The sequence below is a fragment of the Cupressus sempervirens genome, chromosome 1, assembly GCF_028749045.1.
Source record: "Cupressus sempervirens isolate cs-2001-9-10 chromosome 1, ASM2874904v1, whole genome shotgun sequence".
Classification (NCBI taxonomy): domain Eukaryota; kingdom Viridiplantae; phylum Streptophyta; class Pinopsida; order Cupressales; family Cupressaceae; genus Cupressus; species Cupressus sempervirens.
The window spans coordinates 293,040,724-293,056,824 of NC_143118.1; the positions used below are offsets into that span (position 1 = coordinate 293,040,724).

The window sequence follows — 16,101 nt, forward strand, 5'->3', positions numbered from 1 at the left end:
TTTGTATATAAATAAAATAAAAAGTAAAAGTTAACTGGTCTAAACAATTCCTAGCAAAGAGGAAAAGCAAAATAAACTAGGCTCCAAGAATCATAAACAATAAGGAAACAAACTCCTATATCATATCCCCTCCCAAGAAATTAATAAAAAGTAATAATCTACAGTTATGTTGAAACCCATGCTTATTGGATATGATATTCATTTCATTTTACAATGTGAAGAAAAAAGTTACCACTATAGTATTTTCAATAATAAAGTTGCAAGCTTATTTTAGCAATGCTATTGGTTGGCAAATTTAGAAAGCAAAATTGTCAAGAGAAATATAATAGTTTTAGTTTTAAAAAATCATCTCTTTGTATATCTTCAATTTAATTTATTTTAATTTTTAATTATTTCAAATTTATTTTCTAAGTTAAACTTTATGGATTAAATTGGTTTTCATTGTATTAAGGTAAATTATTGAATATATTAATTTATTTATTTTCAACAAAAAAAATATATAGCATTTTTAAGTTAGACTTAATTTCTTAGAATTAGTCATTTTTTAAATAATCAAATCATAGATCGGAAGAATAATTAGTAATGTTGTTTTTTCATTATTAGTCATTTTTTAAATAATCAAATCATAGATCGAAAGAATAATTAGTAATGTTGTTTTTTCTTTAATTGACTATTATTAGTACTTGCCAATAGTACTTAGGCTAAGTACTATTGCATCACTTTTTTAATCGTTACTATTAACTACTTATTAAATACTTCTTTTCCAACCAATCGTTATCAATTAAAATTAAACATGTTTTAAAAATAATATATTTTTATAGTTTACATGCACACTTTTTAAGTTAATAAATTGTGAAATTTATTTATTGATTATGTGATTGGTTATGAAAGTTTTACTCTTATATGAGCAAACTTTAGAATATAAAAAAACTAACACTTTTGTTACCAAATTTTTAACTATGTTAATTATGAAAGTTTTAATCTTATTTATAGAATATGAAAACTAACTATTATAATGCAATAGTGAATGTTTATTTCAATTTTTTATGCAATAGTACCATATTTTTATGCAAACTATTATAATGCAATAGTGAATATTTATTTAAAATCAATTTATTAAATTGTATTTTTAGATGTGAAGAATATTATATCTGTAACTTTTTTTTTAAAATATTTATTATATTCTATTGATTCATTTATCACATATTTTATGGAACATAAAAAACTAATTTTGTGCATTATTTATTATTTAATTTTATTTGTGAATTTTATTAATTCCATTTCTAAAGATTGATATTAAATATTATTTTAATTAGTTTCTAATATAAAATATTTTTAAAAATGATATTATACACAATTGAATAATATTTTATTTTTGAATTGGTAAAGGTCGAAGCCATGATTAATTATTATGATTAAGTTATTATTATTTTTTAAGAGCTCAAGTAGATTTGAACCCAAGGCCTTCAAGAAGAGACTTACAATTTACCGTTGTGTTGTAGGCTCTTACCTAAAATATTTTAAAATTTTAAAATAAATTATATAACTTATATTTGACTTTAACAAAAATTATTTTATATTTTATATTTATTATTTAACTATAATACTAATACTAATAAGCAAGTACTTAGCCACTATGTAGCCACTTGTTTCAATTGTATTGTGATTCGCGCACTTATATTTTTTGCATGAATCTATTTTACACAAAAAAATTCTTATTTGAATCAATTGTCTTTGAAGTATTCTTAAATATTACCAATCTTGATAACCAAACAAAAAACAAACTTAACGAATGCAAAAACAAAAGTTAAAGATACATATACATCATACAATTTAATAATATTAAAATATACTAATAATTATATCATTATTAATACATACACTTTTCCAATTTCCATTTTTTTCCATTGTCCTATGAAAAATAGCACTAACATATCTAAATGCACCTTAATGGTGCAAGTGCTAGTCATTATTAGAGCAAGACTGCCAATAAACAAGAGTTAATTTTGACAAAATTAGTAAGAACAGCAAAGTTGATTATCCCAAAAGTAACAACCCTTACAAACGAAAATGTGGCACAAACAACAATGGACAAATGGACAATGGACAATGGACAATGGACAAAATGAGAAGTACTAATTTGCGCTCAAGAACCATAAATTAACACTTTACCGTGGATGCTTGTGCACCTCAGACTAAACCATGACTTCCACATTCAGATTATGGTTAACAAAGTTTCCAGTGCATTAAACGCACAACCTAAAAAGCAGTCCATTATAATATACATGAAATCAACAATTATTTCCTTTATTAAGAATTATGAAATAGATTATAGCTTAAGTAAAATTGATCATGATTGTACACAAAATTACACATCCCAGACTCCGTTAAAAGTCCGCAGACCGGATAATAAGTTCCCAACTTACCGCTTAGACAATTTATATGGTATGCCGACTAGTCCCAACTTTTGCAAGTGAAAATTCATGAGTTTTGAAACTCCAGGGCATCATGGATTAAACTTCGATAGGGACTACAAATTGTGATATGCACATTATGTTTCTAACAAGCACAGTTAATATTACATGGCATGGAATATATATATAGCAGTATGGGTACAATCCAAAAGCAGCATGTCCCTATCCTCGCTTCCACCTCCAAGCTTCTACTGAATAAGTACTTCGTTACATTCATTTTTTTTACACGTTAAGAATTTTCTACCTCCAAAATCGTCCTATAACTCTTGCTATTGTCCATGCCAGCATACAGCACCTCTTTTTTATTTAATATTCCTTCACTTCTTCGTGAAGGAAATTGAAATGCCTTTACACTGTTTAGAGAGCATGAATGGCGAGAAGCCCATAGTAAGATCCAACAAATATAATTGTCCATTTTCCATGCACCTTTGGAGCTGGATACACATATACGTACAACTTTTGAAAGAATTACACAACAAAGTAATGGTATGTAGTTACAAGTATGATTCAAGCCAAAAAAAATCAATACGAAAAAATCCCTTCCGCCTTCGTCTGTGAGCTTTCCCAAAATCTGAAACAACAAATGAATAAACAGATAATAATGTGTAGATAGCTTGACAATAATATAGAATAAAATAAATGGTACGCACCAGTAGAAACAGCAAAAATATTCCAAATCTGAAGAGGAAAAAAGATGTTGAAAATAACAACTGAACGTATGGCTCTTGCCGCTCTTCGAATCTTTTATAAACATGTAAGCTAGTAATGAGTAGTATTGAGTCAAACCGGTCAAGGATGTATTTGATGGGAAAATCATTCGCTGAGTTTTCAACAATCATAATAAGTATCATGCTAATTTATAGAATATAACGACGAATCAGCATAATGTTTACTTCATTGTTTTTTTGTATGCGCAATGTCTTATAACCAAGGATGTCATTCTTTATATATTCTTGTGCTGCTGTACAAATCATAATAAACACGTAGGGATGGGTGGGGGGAAGGGACACTTTCCAAATCAGAGTGGGAAAATAAATTAGAGCATGAGAATAAAGGGATAATGGTAAAGGCGCCCACACACGTAATAACCAGACATTGATTATACTAAGGATGGGGACATGTTGGCATAGTGACTATATCTCCGATGAGATCTCTCTCCACCGCAAGTACGTGCTTTTGGTATGATGACAAAATTTGCACGACGTGATGCCCATGGGGTCACCTGGTCACCTGTTAACTATGGTATACTTTCCAAAAATTTGCAAATGTGCCTTCTATGTTTCTAACTTATATAATATTTATTCTTTGTGGAAATATACTAGCTCCATCTCACCTATTATGTGAGCCATAAGATATGTTAATAGATTCGCCTGGCCTTGGAGAGATTATGAGACATTTGACAATATAGTAGTATTCTGAAGCAATTGAAACATTTTCAAATTCTTGAATATCACTAGAATGTAAATGCTGCTGGGATGTTCATCCAAAGATGCCACAATCGATGAAGAGAAGGCACATGAGGGATTCATTGGCTTTCCACTCGATGAGACACCCACTCATAATACTAACGAATCAAACTACAATTTTTCGATGAAGCATTAGCTAATGTTGATCAGGAGCAGCCGCAGGTATTCTATGTTTTTTTTGTTCTGTAGTTGAAACTTGCCTCCTGTGGGCATTTTGTCGTTGCGTTAATATAATATATTGCTTATTGACAAAATAATTTAATTTTGTTGATTTTTTAACAAATCTCATGTGATATCTCAATTCAGCTATAATATTATGTAGTACAGTCCTATATTGTATATTATGAATGCCTTATCAATGTTCTCATATGACTATTTGAAATTTCGCCCCTTTTTTTTAAGTTTTTCTGTTTTTTAGTCTTCCCCTACTGCTCCCCCTGAAAATCTGTCCCAAAAACATGCTCCCCATCCGAGAAACTAGGTAGAACATAGGCTACCTCATTTTAAAATTTATTTACTTAAATACATAATGCTGAAACAAACCTAAGCCTGAGACTAATATACAAATATTTCCTGACATTGTTATCTAAAGGCATAAACATTTCCTTAGGTAAATAAGCATAGCCAAGAATAACAATGATTAAGGGTCAGTAGCCTATACGGAAACATAAATTAACCTTTTACATGACCCGAATAATACAATTACTAAAATTTCCGAACCTGTTAATCAAAAATTCAGTTATCACAGCTGCAGAATTCTCAGTCAATCAATGTGCAAAGATAATTTGTAGGACCAAACAGACCTCTAATATGGGCAAATAGACAGGAAAAATGAACAAAAGGAAAAAGAAAATACTAGAAAAGCATGCCAGAATATTTTTCCAACTCTAACCTATATAATACCTGCCTTTAAAACTAGGAGGTGAACGTAATTATTCTGTCTGCAATCTTAGTTCTGCATAGAGGGCACTCTGTACAAGCTACTGCACAAGGCTTACACACTGCAAAGAAAATACAAAGATAATTCAGAAAAAAGGAACATGCAAATGTCAATAAGCCAACAACATTGTGCTCATCTAAATTGAGTCAGCCCATATTCCAAGATATATCAATTAATTGCAAAAGAAAATTAGATGATCATTTGCAACAAAATATGGTTTTGTGTTGGAATGAATTGTTGCTTCACTCACAGCAGAAATGTCGGCAAGGAATGAGAACAGCTTCTGCCGCAGCTTCAAAACAAACTTTACAAACATGTGCATTATTTTCCTCATCATTTGTACCATTGCAACTACTTGACTCATGTTCTCTTCCCTTCTCTAGCTTTTCCTGCATCCGAGCCTGAGAGTTTTGACAATATGCAGGGATCCAAGTCACACTTCAAAAGAAAACAAGCAATATTCCTTCACTGTTAAAAATAAGGAACTCTAAAACATTTGTTTGGAAAAATAAGCTACAGATTGATGAAATATTTTCAAATGGGCAAGCATGAAATTGCTTTTCAGTTCTCGAAAAGTGTTATAGGTGGAGAATTTTTTCTACTTGAGCAATTCTATGGAACCATTGTTTAATTGAGACAAAATTCTGAGATTGATTCCAAAACATTGATAGGTTCATTCAGATATTTAGAGGAAATTCAAGCCATGCATTTGCTTACTCTGAAGACATGGTTCAAACATAGTACTTTCAATTTTCAATGAGGTCTAACTGGAACAAAGACTCAGATTAATGTCATTAGATTAAACATTCATACAACAGATAGATGAACCCACATACTCTTTTTCAAATTCACCATTGTTTATGGCACAACATTAATCAAAATTCATTAAAAAAACTTTTGAAAAACTATGCTGGTTTTACTTCATAAACTAGCTCATGGGTTTTCATTCAGCATCTTTAGGAGGAATCAAACGATCAAGTGCACACTACTCAGAATAAAGCGTATGAAAATATTGTTCAAGAAGAGGCCAATGTTTAATGATAAGACTGCATGATATTTTATATAAAATGATTAAGGCTTTAGCACACATTGGTCTAGTATAGACACATACAGAAGGATTGGAATTTTTCTTTGAAAAGCAAGCATCTGATAACTCCTTCAAAAGTACAAAAAATTCAATTATAGAAAAAGGAAAGAGACCTTAGCTTCACAAAGCTTGGTCAATGCCTCAACGTGAAGACTTTGAAGATCTTCTAAAGCGGAAAGTTCTAGCCCCTCCAGCTCCTCACTCTGCAATAAAGTTAAGTGCATGTCATACTTGACAGCAAGAAAGAACTAAATATTTTCATGTATACTTGATTTTATGTATTACTATAATGATTTAATTGATTTGATTGGTTGAAAGAAAGCGTGAAATTACTATAAATTCTCAAATAACTTCACAATCAGCTATGGAGTTGAAAGAATTGCACCTTGTCATTTAATCCAGTCATGCATACAAGTACAAAATGTATACACACACATTGTCATCGACGTATTCTATCAAAAAGAGCTTAAAAGATATGACCCACATGATATTCGCATATTTCTTACTGCATTACCTTCAGCTGAGCAATAAGTGATGCCATTTCCACACCTCGCTTCTTTTCAGCTTCAAGAGAAGCCTTTAAACATTCTAATGCATCTGTGTCCTTCTGCTCACCGACTTTAATATCATCCTCTTGAATTTTTAAGCCATCTGCATTACCAACACTATTTCTACCATTTTCAACAACATCGACAATTCTAGTCTCGGCATTTTTTACTACCTCTTTCTTCAATTTTGCAACAAGAACCCACATGCCAGCTAAGTCATTCTCCAAATCTGTCTCTCTCCTCTTTGCTTCATCAATTTTCTTCTGATATTCTGTTTCAACAATATCTTTTTCAGCTAAAGCAGCCTCGAGAGCAGCTTCCCTCTCTTTTCTTGCATGCAACTCTCTCTTCATATCCTCTAGATCAAGACTCCATGAATCTACATCATCATGGCCCCCATGGCCAACCTCAAATGTCCTATTTCCATAACGTGCTCTCCTAATCCTGGCATCAGAATTCTTACGCTGACCATTGCTAAGACCCTGTTTTACTGAGCCCCTAACAGAGAGCGTTTCTTGGGCTGCTGCCAGTTCTTTTGACAATTTTGAATTTTGGAAAGAAAGCTTTGTAACTTCCTCCGCCAGATTCTTGAGCTCAACTGCTGCAGCTGAGGCCAGCTCTTTTGCGTATGATGATTCTTCAGCCAACTTCTGACTCTGAATTTGTAGGCCACCATTTTCCTCATTTAGCCTTACATTTTCTTGCATCAATTTGTTAATCTCTGCTGCCTGTACTGCAGAAAAGAAAAAGATTAGTTGTTTATGCAGGGTTAGCCGGAATCCAAATTAACAGTTACTTTAAATTTGCTAGAAAATAATAATAGCTGATGCTTGTATCCTAAAAAAGTATGAAAATTCAAGAAAATAGACCCAATATAAAACAAAAGAACATTGGAAAATGAATTATATTATAATTGAAGAATCCAAACTACTGAAGTTTAGTCCATCTGAACAAACTTGCATCGAGCACAATTGGAAGTATTTGTAACAGAAATGTTTGAAGCTTATGTATTGCATTGCGATTGCATATAGTGTCTTTCAGCTGACTTTTCATAATAGAATTTGGAATGAGGAAATCAACTGTGGTATAGTTTTAAAGAAAGTCATATCGCTACTTGCATATCCTCATTAAATCAAACCTCAACTGTCCTAAAAAATATGTAACAAATCAACATAAAGTAAAAGCAAGTAAAACTTTTTATATTTGTGCATTTGGCTAAAGGTTCTATCATTATTTATTATAAAAGGAATATATATTTATGTAGTATGATGTTAATGCTTGAGACCAATTGAGCCATGATCTCATTGGCTCAAATTCAAAAAATCAAATGATAAAGATGAAGTATCAATTCAATCTGGAATAAGTTGGTCCTTCCATTCTACAATACAGACAATGCACCTTTAGTATCTGTTATACCTGTCAGAATTAAAAGACACTTCTGCATCTCGGAGGCAAAGGCCTGGGCAACATCATCATGCAAGCCTTTGCCAATAGGCACAAACTTGAAGAACATGCAATGAATAAGGCCTTTGGAATGGCTCAAATGTATGCATATCTTACATAAATGATGGAAGAATCAAGAACTTAAGATATCTGGTATACCTGTCAGAATTAAAATACACCTCTGCATCAGAATGGCAAAGGCCTGGGCAACATTATCATACAAACTTTTATCAATAGGTCTAAACTTGAAGAGCGTGTAAAGCAGGAGGCTTTTGGAATGGTTCTTAATTTATCTAGATGTATCTTAATGATGTTAGTGTAACAGACAAGAACCAAGCATGCATACTCAAAAATTGTGCATAGATAACCTTTTAAGTAGGTTTCAAGCATGACTAAATAGAACCGTCACTTAAAATTGTTGTCTTAATGCATTTTAATGGGTTATTCAGTCCTTAAATCATTCTATGAGAGAATAGTCTGTATGCATTGGTATATGGTTGCAATGTCTTTGAGGGGCTATCCAATTAAGTGATTTGAAATCATGCTGCATTCTTATAGCTATTATCTTTTGCCCAAAAGATGAATCCTTATGTGACGTGATAAAGCCCCAAACCTACATTGCATGAGGGATATGCTTCAAAACATAATCAAGTAGCATCTAGAATACCAGTTTTCCCATTTAGGTGTGACAAGTAGATATAGGTCTTTTGGCAAAGGTGGGCTACTTATTGCAGCATATGTTCCTAACATCCTATCAAGTTGGTTACAACTTGTGAGCAATCTAATTAAGTTGCCATACTTAAATGTATCCATGTCATTCATTATTGATCAGATGAACAAATATAAGCCTGAGATTTGACTAGCTCCAGCGATTGACCTTCCTTAAAGCTCATCAATATTTATGCAATTCTTTTGGTTACCAAACATATGTGAACTTGGTGAAAAGTACTGAACTTTATAACTTAAATGAAATCCTTTCTATTTTCATTCCTGAAATCAGAGATAGTATTCTAAAATAACTAATTACATCAAGAGCTGACAGAACTACAACCTGGTGGAGAATCTGCCCCTGCAACCCTTCCTCATTTTCTGTTTTCCTCTTCTCATCTGTAGGCGTTTCTTCACTAGTATGTCTGTCTGTTGACTCGTAAATAAATCCATTATCATTCTGACTTGACTTTTTTCCAGCGGATGTGGATTGTTGGCGCAGTAAAAGGTTAGCCTCCTGCAGTGCCTTGTTTTCAGCCTCCTGCAGTGTAGAGAGGTTATCCAGAACATGAAATAACAAAAAAAGACCAAATAAGATAGTTACAAGACTCGAGAATCTACAATGAGAATATATTAAACAGATACCCTTACACAGCATTTGGCACTAGAATTGATTAAATAGAGAATGAACAGAAACTAAGTAGATTCAAGAAAGAGGGTATCATGCAAAGTCTGCTAACTTAAGAATAACAAGTTATGTGAAACTTTTGAATGTTTAATGCCATTTTCCATCTATTCAAGTATTTTGCATAGAAATAGAAATGGGAATCAAGATTCAAACCTTCACTTGCAGCTGTTCCTGGAGTATACGGTTGTCAGCAGACTTTATCTGCACCCATGTGTAACCTCAGCATGAATTAAAGCTTCCTTTTTGTAAAGAAAGAAAAATGATTATACGGCTAAAATCAAGATATTTCACAGTAATACATAAGAAAAACACAACCTAAAATTAACTAAAAATAGTAGATTCGTACTTAAATGACCCATCAACTTTCCAGCATACTATATACATGGAAGCGGAGTCTAGTATATATCAGGGCAATACAACAAAAATTAAGATGTTTGATTTACCTCCAACTCAAATGCTTTTTCATTGTACTGGCTCGTTAACTTTGCAATTGTCTGCATATCAAAATTCTTACGGGAATTGTTAATAAAGAATAACCAAATTAAAGGGTTATGCAGGAATTCTGTAGCAAATAGATATGCAAAACATGCCACCAAATATTGGAAAACATTAAAATAGATTACCTGTTGCATTTCCATTGGTGATGCATTATTTGCGGCTGCTATGCTACTTCCTGTTATTCGCTGCTCCAAGATTTTCATTTGTAGTTTCTTCTCTTCGATCTCATTTTCCAGTTTTTGCATTTGTACCTTATAACAAATGAACAATCAGTGTGCAAGTACAGAACATTAAAACCTTTTAGAAACTGAACAAGAAAAACTGCAGTTGTATGAAATTGAATTTGAACAACAGAAAAATACTTGAAGTTTGTTGTCCTCTGGATTGGTTGCAGCCTGTTCAGAGAGACGTTTGAGCGAGCTTGTACCAAAAGCAACCTCACCAGCCAGCATCTTTACTTGTTCCGTGAGAAGATCCATTTGGTCCACCATGGTCGTGCCAGTCTGCACTCAAATAGCCAAGATATTCATGTGCTTGATAGATTTAAGCCAATTTGTCTTAGCAGACACATCCATTAATGCAACACTTAGAATTTGAAACCTTCAAAGTTGAAGCACAGCTAAACGAACATATATATATATATATATATATATATATATTATAAAGAAGTGCAAGGAAAAGGAAAAACCAATTAAACCTTAACTTTATATAAAAATACTTTCACTTCAATGATGCCTCTATATAAAGATATCAGGAAACACATTTATTCTTCCAAAAAAATATTGCAAAATTAATACAATCTGGCAATGATAGGTAAAATTGTTCCTGCATAGTGCCAAAGTAAATCAATTCAGATAATAACGTATATGACTAGAACAATAAATCTGAATGATGATCATTGAAAACATTACAAATGACTGACAAAACAAGTTAAGCATCCAAGTAAGAATGAATCAAATATTATCTAGGCATTGTGTTTGCATAAAGTATTTCGAATGAGAAACACCAAGAAGATAAGCTTATGTTTATGCTACTTTACAAAGAAAAAAAAAAGAAAAAAACTGAAGTTCCAGTTAAAATCAGAAGTTGCACCAGTTGATACCTTAAAAAGGTTAAGACATGTGGATTACTTACAGGAGGCGGTTTTCGTCCACGTACAGCCCCACTGAAAAGCTCACCAGCTTGTGTGGAGTCTCCAAATGTGTCAATTGAAGGAAACTGTTCGTCACCTCTCTTATTTAGTGACTTTCGACTCCCAGATTTTATTTCTGTTGCCAGGTCCAATGGAATTGTTGAAGTAGCAGAAGCAGCAGATCCGTTTGAAGAGGTCTCATTCTCAGGATATGCTGTCGAACTTTCCAGTAGTGCATCTAGCTTCTGAGAAAGAAAGAAACCATATTAATGTCCACAAAACATTGAATTAGACTAATATGACCCAAAAGTTACAATAGAGGAGAACAAGCAGAAGAAGGGACTAGATTTTAAAGTTACTAAACACAAAAATACAACAGAGAAATGAAACAAATAGACAAGGTGAGGGGAAATGGAAAATAGTTAAACCCCCTAAGCCACACCAAGTAAATTTAGAAAGGAAGGTCAGAGTGAAGATACGTATCATGGAGCTTGGAGCGATCAATGGATGCCACCAAAGGTTTAAAAACAAAATTATTGCAAAACCATGTGGAGTAAACCCATTGCCACCATGAGACAGTGTTTTAGTAGCATTCTGTTTCCTTCCAAGAGATGGCTTTTGCTACAATATAATTCCATTGAATCTGAATGTAAATATTTGTGAGAAAATTTTCATCAAGGAAATGTAGTTTCAGTTTATCTTTTTTTACCATAAAACAGCATGCCCTACCTAAGCATTCATTTAGCACAGATACTAGAACTCCAGTCAAATCTAGGTTACTATATTTTCTACTTTCTTTATACCTCAGTAGCTTTAATCATAGAATATATGTTGTTAGAATCAACAAGAGCATGGACAACTCTTGAATAAACAGAACCAATAATTTTCATGAACAGGAGAACTCAAATTCTCTTCCCAATACAATGAAATCTATTTCCCTTTCCAGATTATTTTATGATGTCCTTAATCAATTATCATCAGCACAGAGATGCATATGTTGCAAACCATAAACTACATTGCCAAAGAAAATAATGTACACTAACGCATTTCTACAATAAAGTCACGAGTTATCTGTACATATTTTGTATTTAAGTTTGTAAATTGTTCGCTTCAAAAAACTAATCTATAAAAATACAAACACAGATCTTTCAGAAACTTGTCAAATCAGTTGAAGCATCTGAAATTTGCAGGGCTTGAATATAAATTACAATTACCTCATCTTCACCAAAAGAATGTCTGCGCTGATGAGCAGGGATGTCTGAAAGATTTGTAGGAATCGCATTCTTTGTAGATACTAAGATCAGCTTGGTTAGTCTCTGGATTCTACTCATAAGTGCTGCCTTGGCTTGCTCCTCTTCTTCTAACCTTGACTGCATTTTGACTTGGCCAGCTTCAAGCTGTTCACAGTGTACAACTCTCAGACTCATTACAAATAGAGTATAACTACCTAAAAGGCTAAATATATATAGGTGCAATGATATAATTCAGTCTTCCAAATTTTTTCACTATTTGAGTCATGAATAAGAACTTCAAAACAGATTAACCGTAAAGAAAAGGGGGGAAACACAATTTGTAATCATTGACTACCATTAAAAAAAACATTCAAATTGGATCACAGAAATGTAACTCAAAAATGCAATACACAAGACATCCCAATGTCAGGGAGAAACGTAACAAATTGGTTAGAGGAAAGGACCTGTTGCCTTAATGTCATAAGCTCCTCCTGACTAGTTGTCACAATAATACCCCTCCTTAATTGATCAAGTTCATCCTTCAGACTCGAAATTTCCTTTTGGTACTTTTTTATCAACGACTTTTCATCAATGATCTACATAGGCAAGCAAAGCCTCAGCTTTACACACAAAGTACAAGAATTTCCAAAGTCTTAGATGTTAATCTAGTACCTATATTTGTCATTTTTTTAAGTAATGGAAATACAAACCCTATTTGGTGCAGCACGAATTTCAACTCGTTTGGCTCTTTGAGCAAACTTTAAAGTGTTGTGAGTCTCCTCCATATTACTAGATGCTGGTGTGATTGTACATATAAGCTGTAAACATCAGTTTTTCCATACATTAACTGACGAGGTCGGTCACACGAATGCCTATTTAAGAAACCAAGAACTATACTGCAAAAGAATGCAGTGCATACAAACAACTTTTGTATTTATGCACTTCAAAAAAACAAACCTTTATTCCTTAGAGTATATAATTTCCTTTCCATTCCCCTTGGATATATGTTTAAGAGTGATTTGGCAGAAGAAAACAATAACACGGCTCATAGTACACATTACAGGAAACAAAAATAAGTACCCTGTACTCACGATGTACATCTGATTTTGTATCATGGAAAGCTTGCTTCAAATCTAAAATTGGACAGCTTTTCACTTATGCCTACATTTTGAATAAAATGACTTCTAATGACATGATGAGAAAGGCAAGCATACCGATACATGCCCATGCCCACTCAATGAAGACTGCAAAAGTCGAGTTAGCTTAGAGTCGCGGTAAGGTACATGTGAAGCCTTTCCTTCGCTTAATTTTCCAATAACCTGCATCACATATCAAATATCCAGTTTCTAACCAGATAAGTGTTAAGAAGCTTGATAGATCATATTCCGTGAATCTAGTAAGACATAAGATTCAAAGTTACTAATGCCCACAAATCATGTTAATGGAATTTAAGTCTAGCACTATTTGCATACTCAGATCGAATGGAAACAATCACAGAAAATCGGGATACCACACTGTCACAAGAAATTAATCTGTAATATTTCAATTATCATGTCAGACAAGCTTAAACCACAAGTTATTCATGTTTTAAGATTTTGTCTCAACATTAGCCTATTGACCATCTGCCATTCAACATATATCTCAAGATGTTTGTGATTTTTCCAATAAAAAATTAAAACCTAATTGCAAATCCATTTAAAACGATACATATCAACCATATCTCCAGATTGCATTGACCTGTTCAACAAAAAACCTTTTTCCTGTAGACTTCCCTAGAATAAATTGTGTATCTGCGGACTTCCCCTGACTAGCTTATCTGATGACTGTCCACACGTCACTCATATAATCTTGAGAATTGTTTCTCACATCCTTCATACAAGGACTGGCTCCTGGTTCCTCACCCCACAATAGCATATGTTGCTCCAATGTGCATTAGAAGAAGCCTTTTTGTTTCTGTTGCTAGCTAATTTGAAACATTTCAGGAAAAGTTTATGGACCTCACATCATGACACAGTGAGTTATGCATTTTTTTTCTACTTCTAAACTTTCGACCTTGCAAGGCTTCTAAAAAGTTCAACAAAAATTGAATTAACTTGCTAAGCATGATTTTAATTGACTTGTCCAGAAAATGTAAGTTCTTGTGATCTTCTTATGCCGATAACCTCAATAAAAGCAATATTCACAAAATAAGACACATACCGTTCCAAGAGTTAGCAGACTTTTATTGATGTAAGAACCTTCCTTCCTCCTTAGACCTGTTGTCTCTGTCTTTGAGCTTTCAGATCCTGCTAAATCAATTAAATTCTGTACGATGCAATAGACCCACAATTGTTATGCATTTCAAATGTTCAAGATATAAATACCAATCATGTTGAATGCGAGACAATTATTATTTTATCTAAAAAACATTTAGTACAAAAATATGATCTTACAAGTTGAGATAATGTGACTTCATCATCATCACTACCATGCGCACTGCTTTCAATAGTCTGAAATAACAAGTCAATAAATAGATCTCACATGAATTGCATAAAAAGAGATGTCAGAATTTCAAATAAATGACAAAGAACATGTAAATATATCATAGATACAGAAAAAATAGAAAACATGTAGTGTGTTAATGCTTATATCTATGAATGATCAGCATCAAACATTGATTGACATGATAGATGACAAAAACATAAAAAATAGTATTGCTTTTATTGTGTTTTTTAGTTTATCTTGTTACTTACAGTTCAATTATCAACATAATGTAGCACCAAAATTAAAACATATAAAAGCAATATGGACACCACCACCTCCCCATATACCCCATGCCCCACAAAACTACAATTTTCTAAAACTTTAAAGTGTCAACTTAAATAATGAAAAATGGATATCACAAGATGGAGACTGCCACTCATATTAGGGAACTGAAAACATAATTAAACTTGGATATTCTTAAATCATTACATAAATCATAGATGTCTATTTCCTTGAAGCACTACAATTTTACACAAAATTGTATGAAATAATTATAGTGTCTGATAGAGATGAGATTCGGCAAATATTCAAGACCATTTCACAGAAAAATGTTTAGATATGGAAATTATAAGAAAAACACATTTATAAATTTCAAGTCAATGCATAACATAAAACATAGTTTTGGTAGATTACAGCATACTGCTCTCAATGGGAAAACCAAGAAATACAAAAAATCTTTTGTGAAAATGTGTCAGAAGCATATTAGTATATTGGCTGCCTACCACCCAACCATCCATGCATACTAAGATAGTATAACTCTTTATAAAGTCACATCTTTCTTCATGTATTCATTGTTTGACAAGCAATTATTTCAATTAAATTATGAAAACAAATACCAAAAACAATCAATTTCAGAAATTTAATGCAAATAAGGATATTCGAGAGCACAAGCTCCACTTTAGAAAAACCATACCAGAGTAAAAATTGTGTGGCTCCGACTGCTAAACAGGTTGAAATTGTTTGATCCCACATGGCGGTGCTCTGTTTAAATTCAACAGTTCAAATCAGAAAGCAGCATGTTATAGTAGTTATATTTTGTCAATTGAAGGGAAATAGTTGTGTACACAAAAAATTTGCTCTTTGCACTTTCAATTGTTAATGGATTGCACGACTGGGATATTTGAAATGAAACTAGATAGGATTGAAGCTGTATCTTAGTTTGTTTTTCACTGGAATATAACACACACTGCCTAGTAATAATAACGTGTGCATTTCCTATTTTGGCTATTGTGGCACTTGTTTTGGAAGATTAATGATTTCTCCATACATAAAAAGGTAGAATGTGTCAAGCAGTAAAGGGAGCCATCTCACAAGGTGTCCTTCAGCACTAACCTAGGCCACTTTACCCTTCCAACTACAAAC

The 16,101-nt window shown here is 32.8% G+C and overlaps 1 protein-coding gene across 5 annotated transcripts in view; it reads right to left on the reverse strand.

The window, feature by feature from the left end:
* Window positions 1-2,526: 2,526 nt before the first annotated feature.
* The window catches only part of LOC149577261 (kinesin-like protein KIN-7D, mitochondrial), a 65,760-nt gene continuing 52,185 nt past the window's right edge, over window positions 2,527-16,101 (reverse strand). For 3 of the 5 annotated variants that reach the window (XM_089822915.1, XM_089822950.1, XM_089822932.1), the window contains 18 exons: window positions 15,653-15,720; window positions 14,649-14,705; window positions 14,416-14,520; window positions 13,431-13,535; window positions 12,927-13,034; window positions 12,681-12,812; window positions 12,199-12,381; window positions 10,987-11,229; window positions 10,215-10,355; window positions 9,978-10,103; window positions 9,798-9,848; window positions 9,508-9,555; window positions 9,010-9,207; window positions 6,482-7,243; window positions 6,081-6,170; window positions 5,131-5,281; window positions 4,848-4,941; window positions 2,527-3,045 (listed from right to left, as the gene is read on the reverse strand). In XM_089822915.1, the coding sequence (XP_089679041.1) occupies window positions 4,856-4,941; window positions 5,131-5,281; window positions 6,081-6,170; window positions 6,482-7,243; window positions 9,010-9,207; window positions 9,508-9,555; window positions 9,798-9,848; window positions 9,978-10,103; window positions 10,215-10,355; window positions 10,987-11,229; window positions 12,199-12,381; window positions 12,681-12,812; window positions 12,927-13,034; window positions 13,431-13,535; window positions 14,416-14,520; window positions 14,649-14,705; window positions 15,653-15,720 (2,654 nt within the window). In that variant the 3' untranslated portion in view covers window positions 2,527-3,045; window positions 4,848-4,855. Of the gene's footprint in view, window positions 3,046-4,843; window positions 4,942-5,130; window positions 5,282-6,080; window positions 6,171-6,481; window positions 7,244-9,009; window positions 9,208-9,507; window positions 9,556-9,797; window positions 9,849-9,977; window positions 10,104-10,214; window positions 10,356-10,986; window positions 11,230-12,198; window positions 12,382-12,680; window positions 12,813-12,926; window positions 13,035-13,430; window positions 13,536-14,415; window positions 14,521-14,648; window positions 14,706-15,652; window positions 15,721-16,101 lie in introns of all 5 variants that reach the window. The other 2 variants (XM_089822923.1, XM_089822940.1) reach the window with 1 other exon arrangement.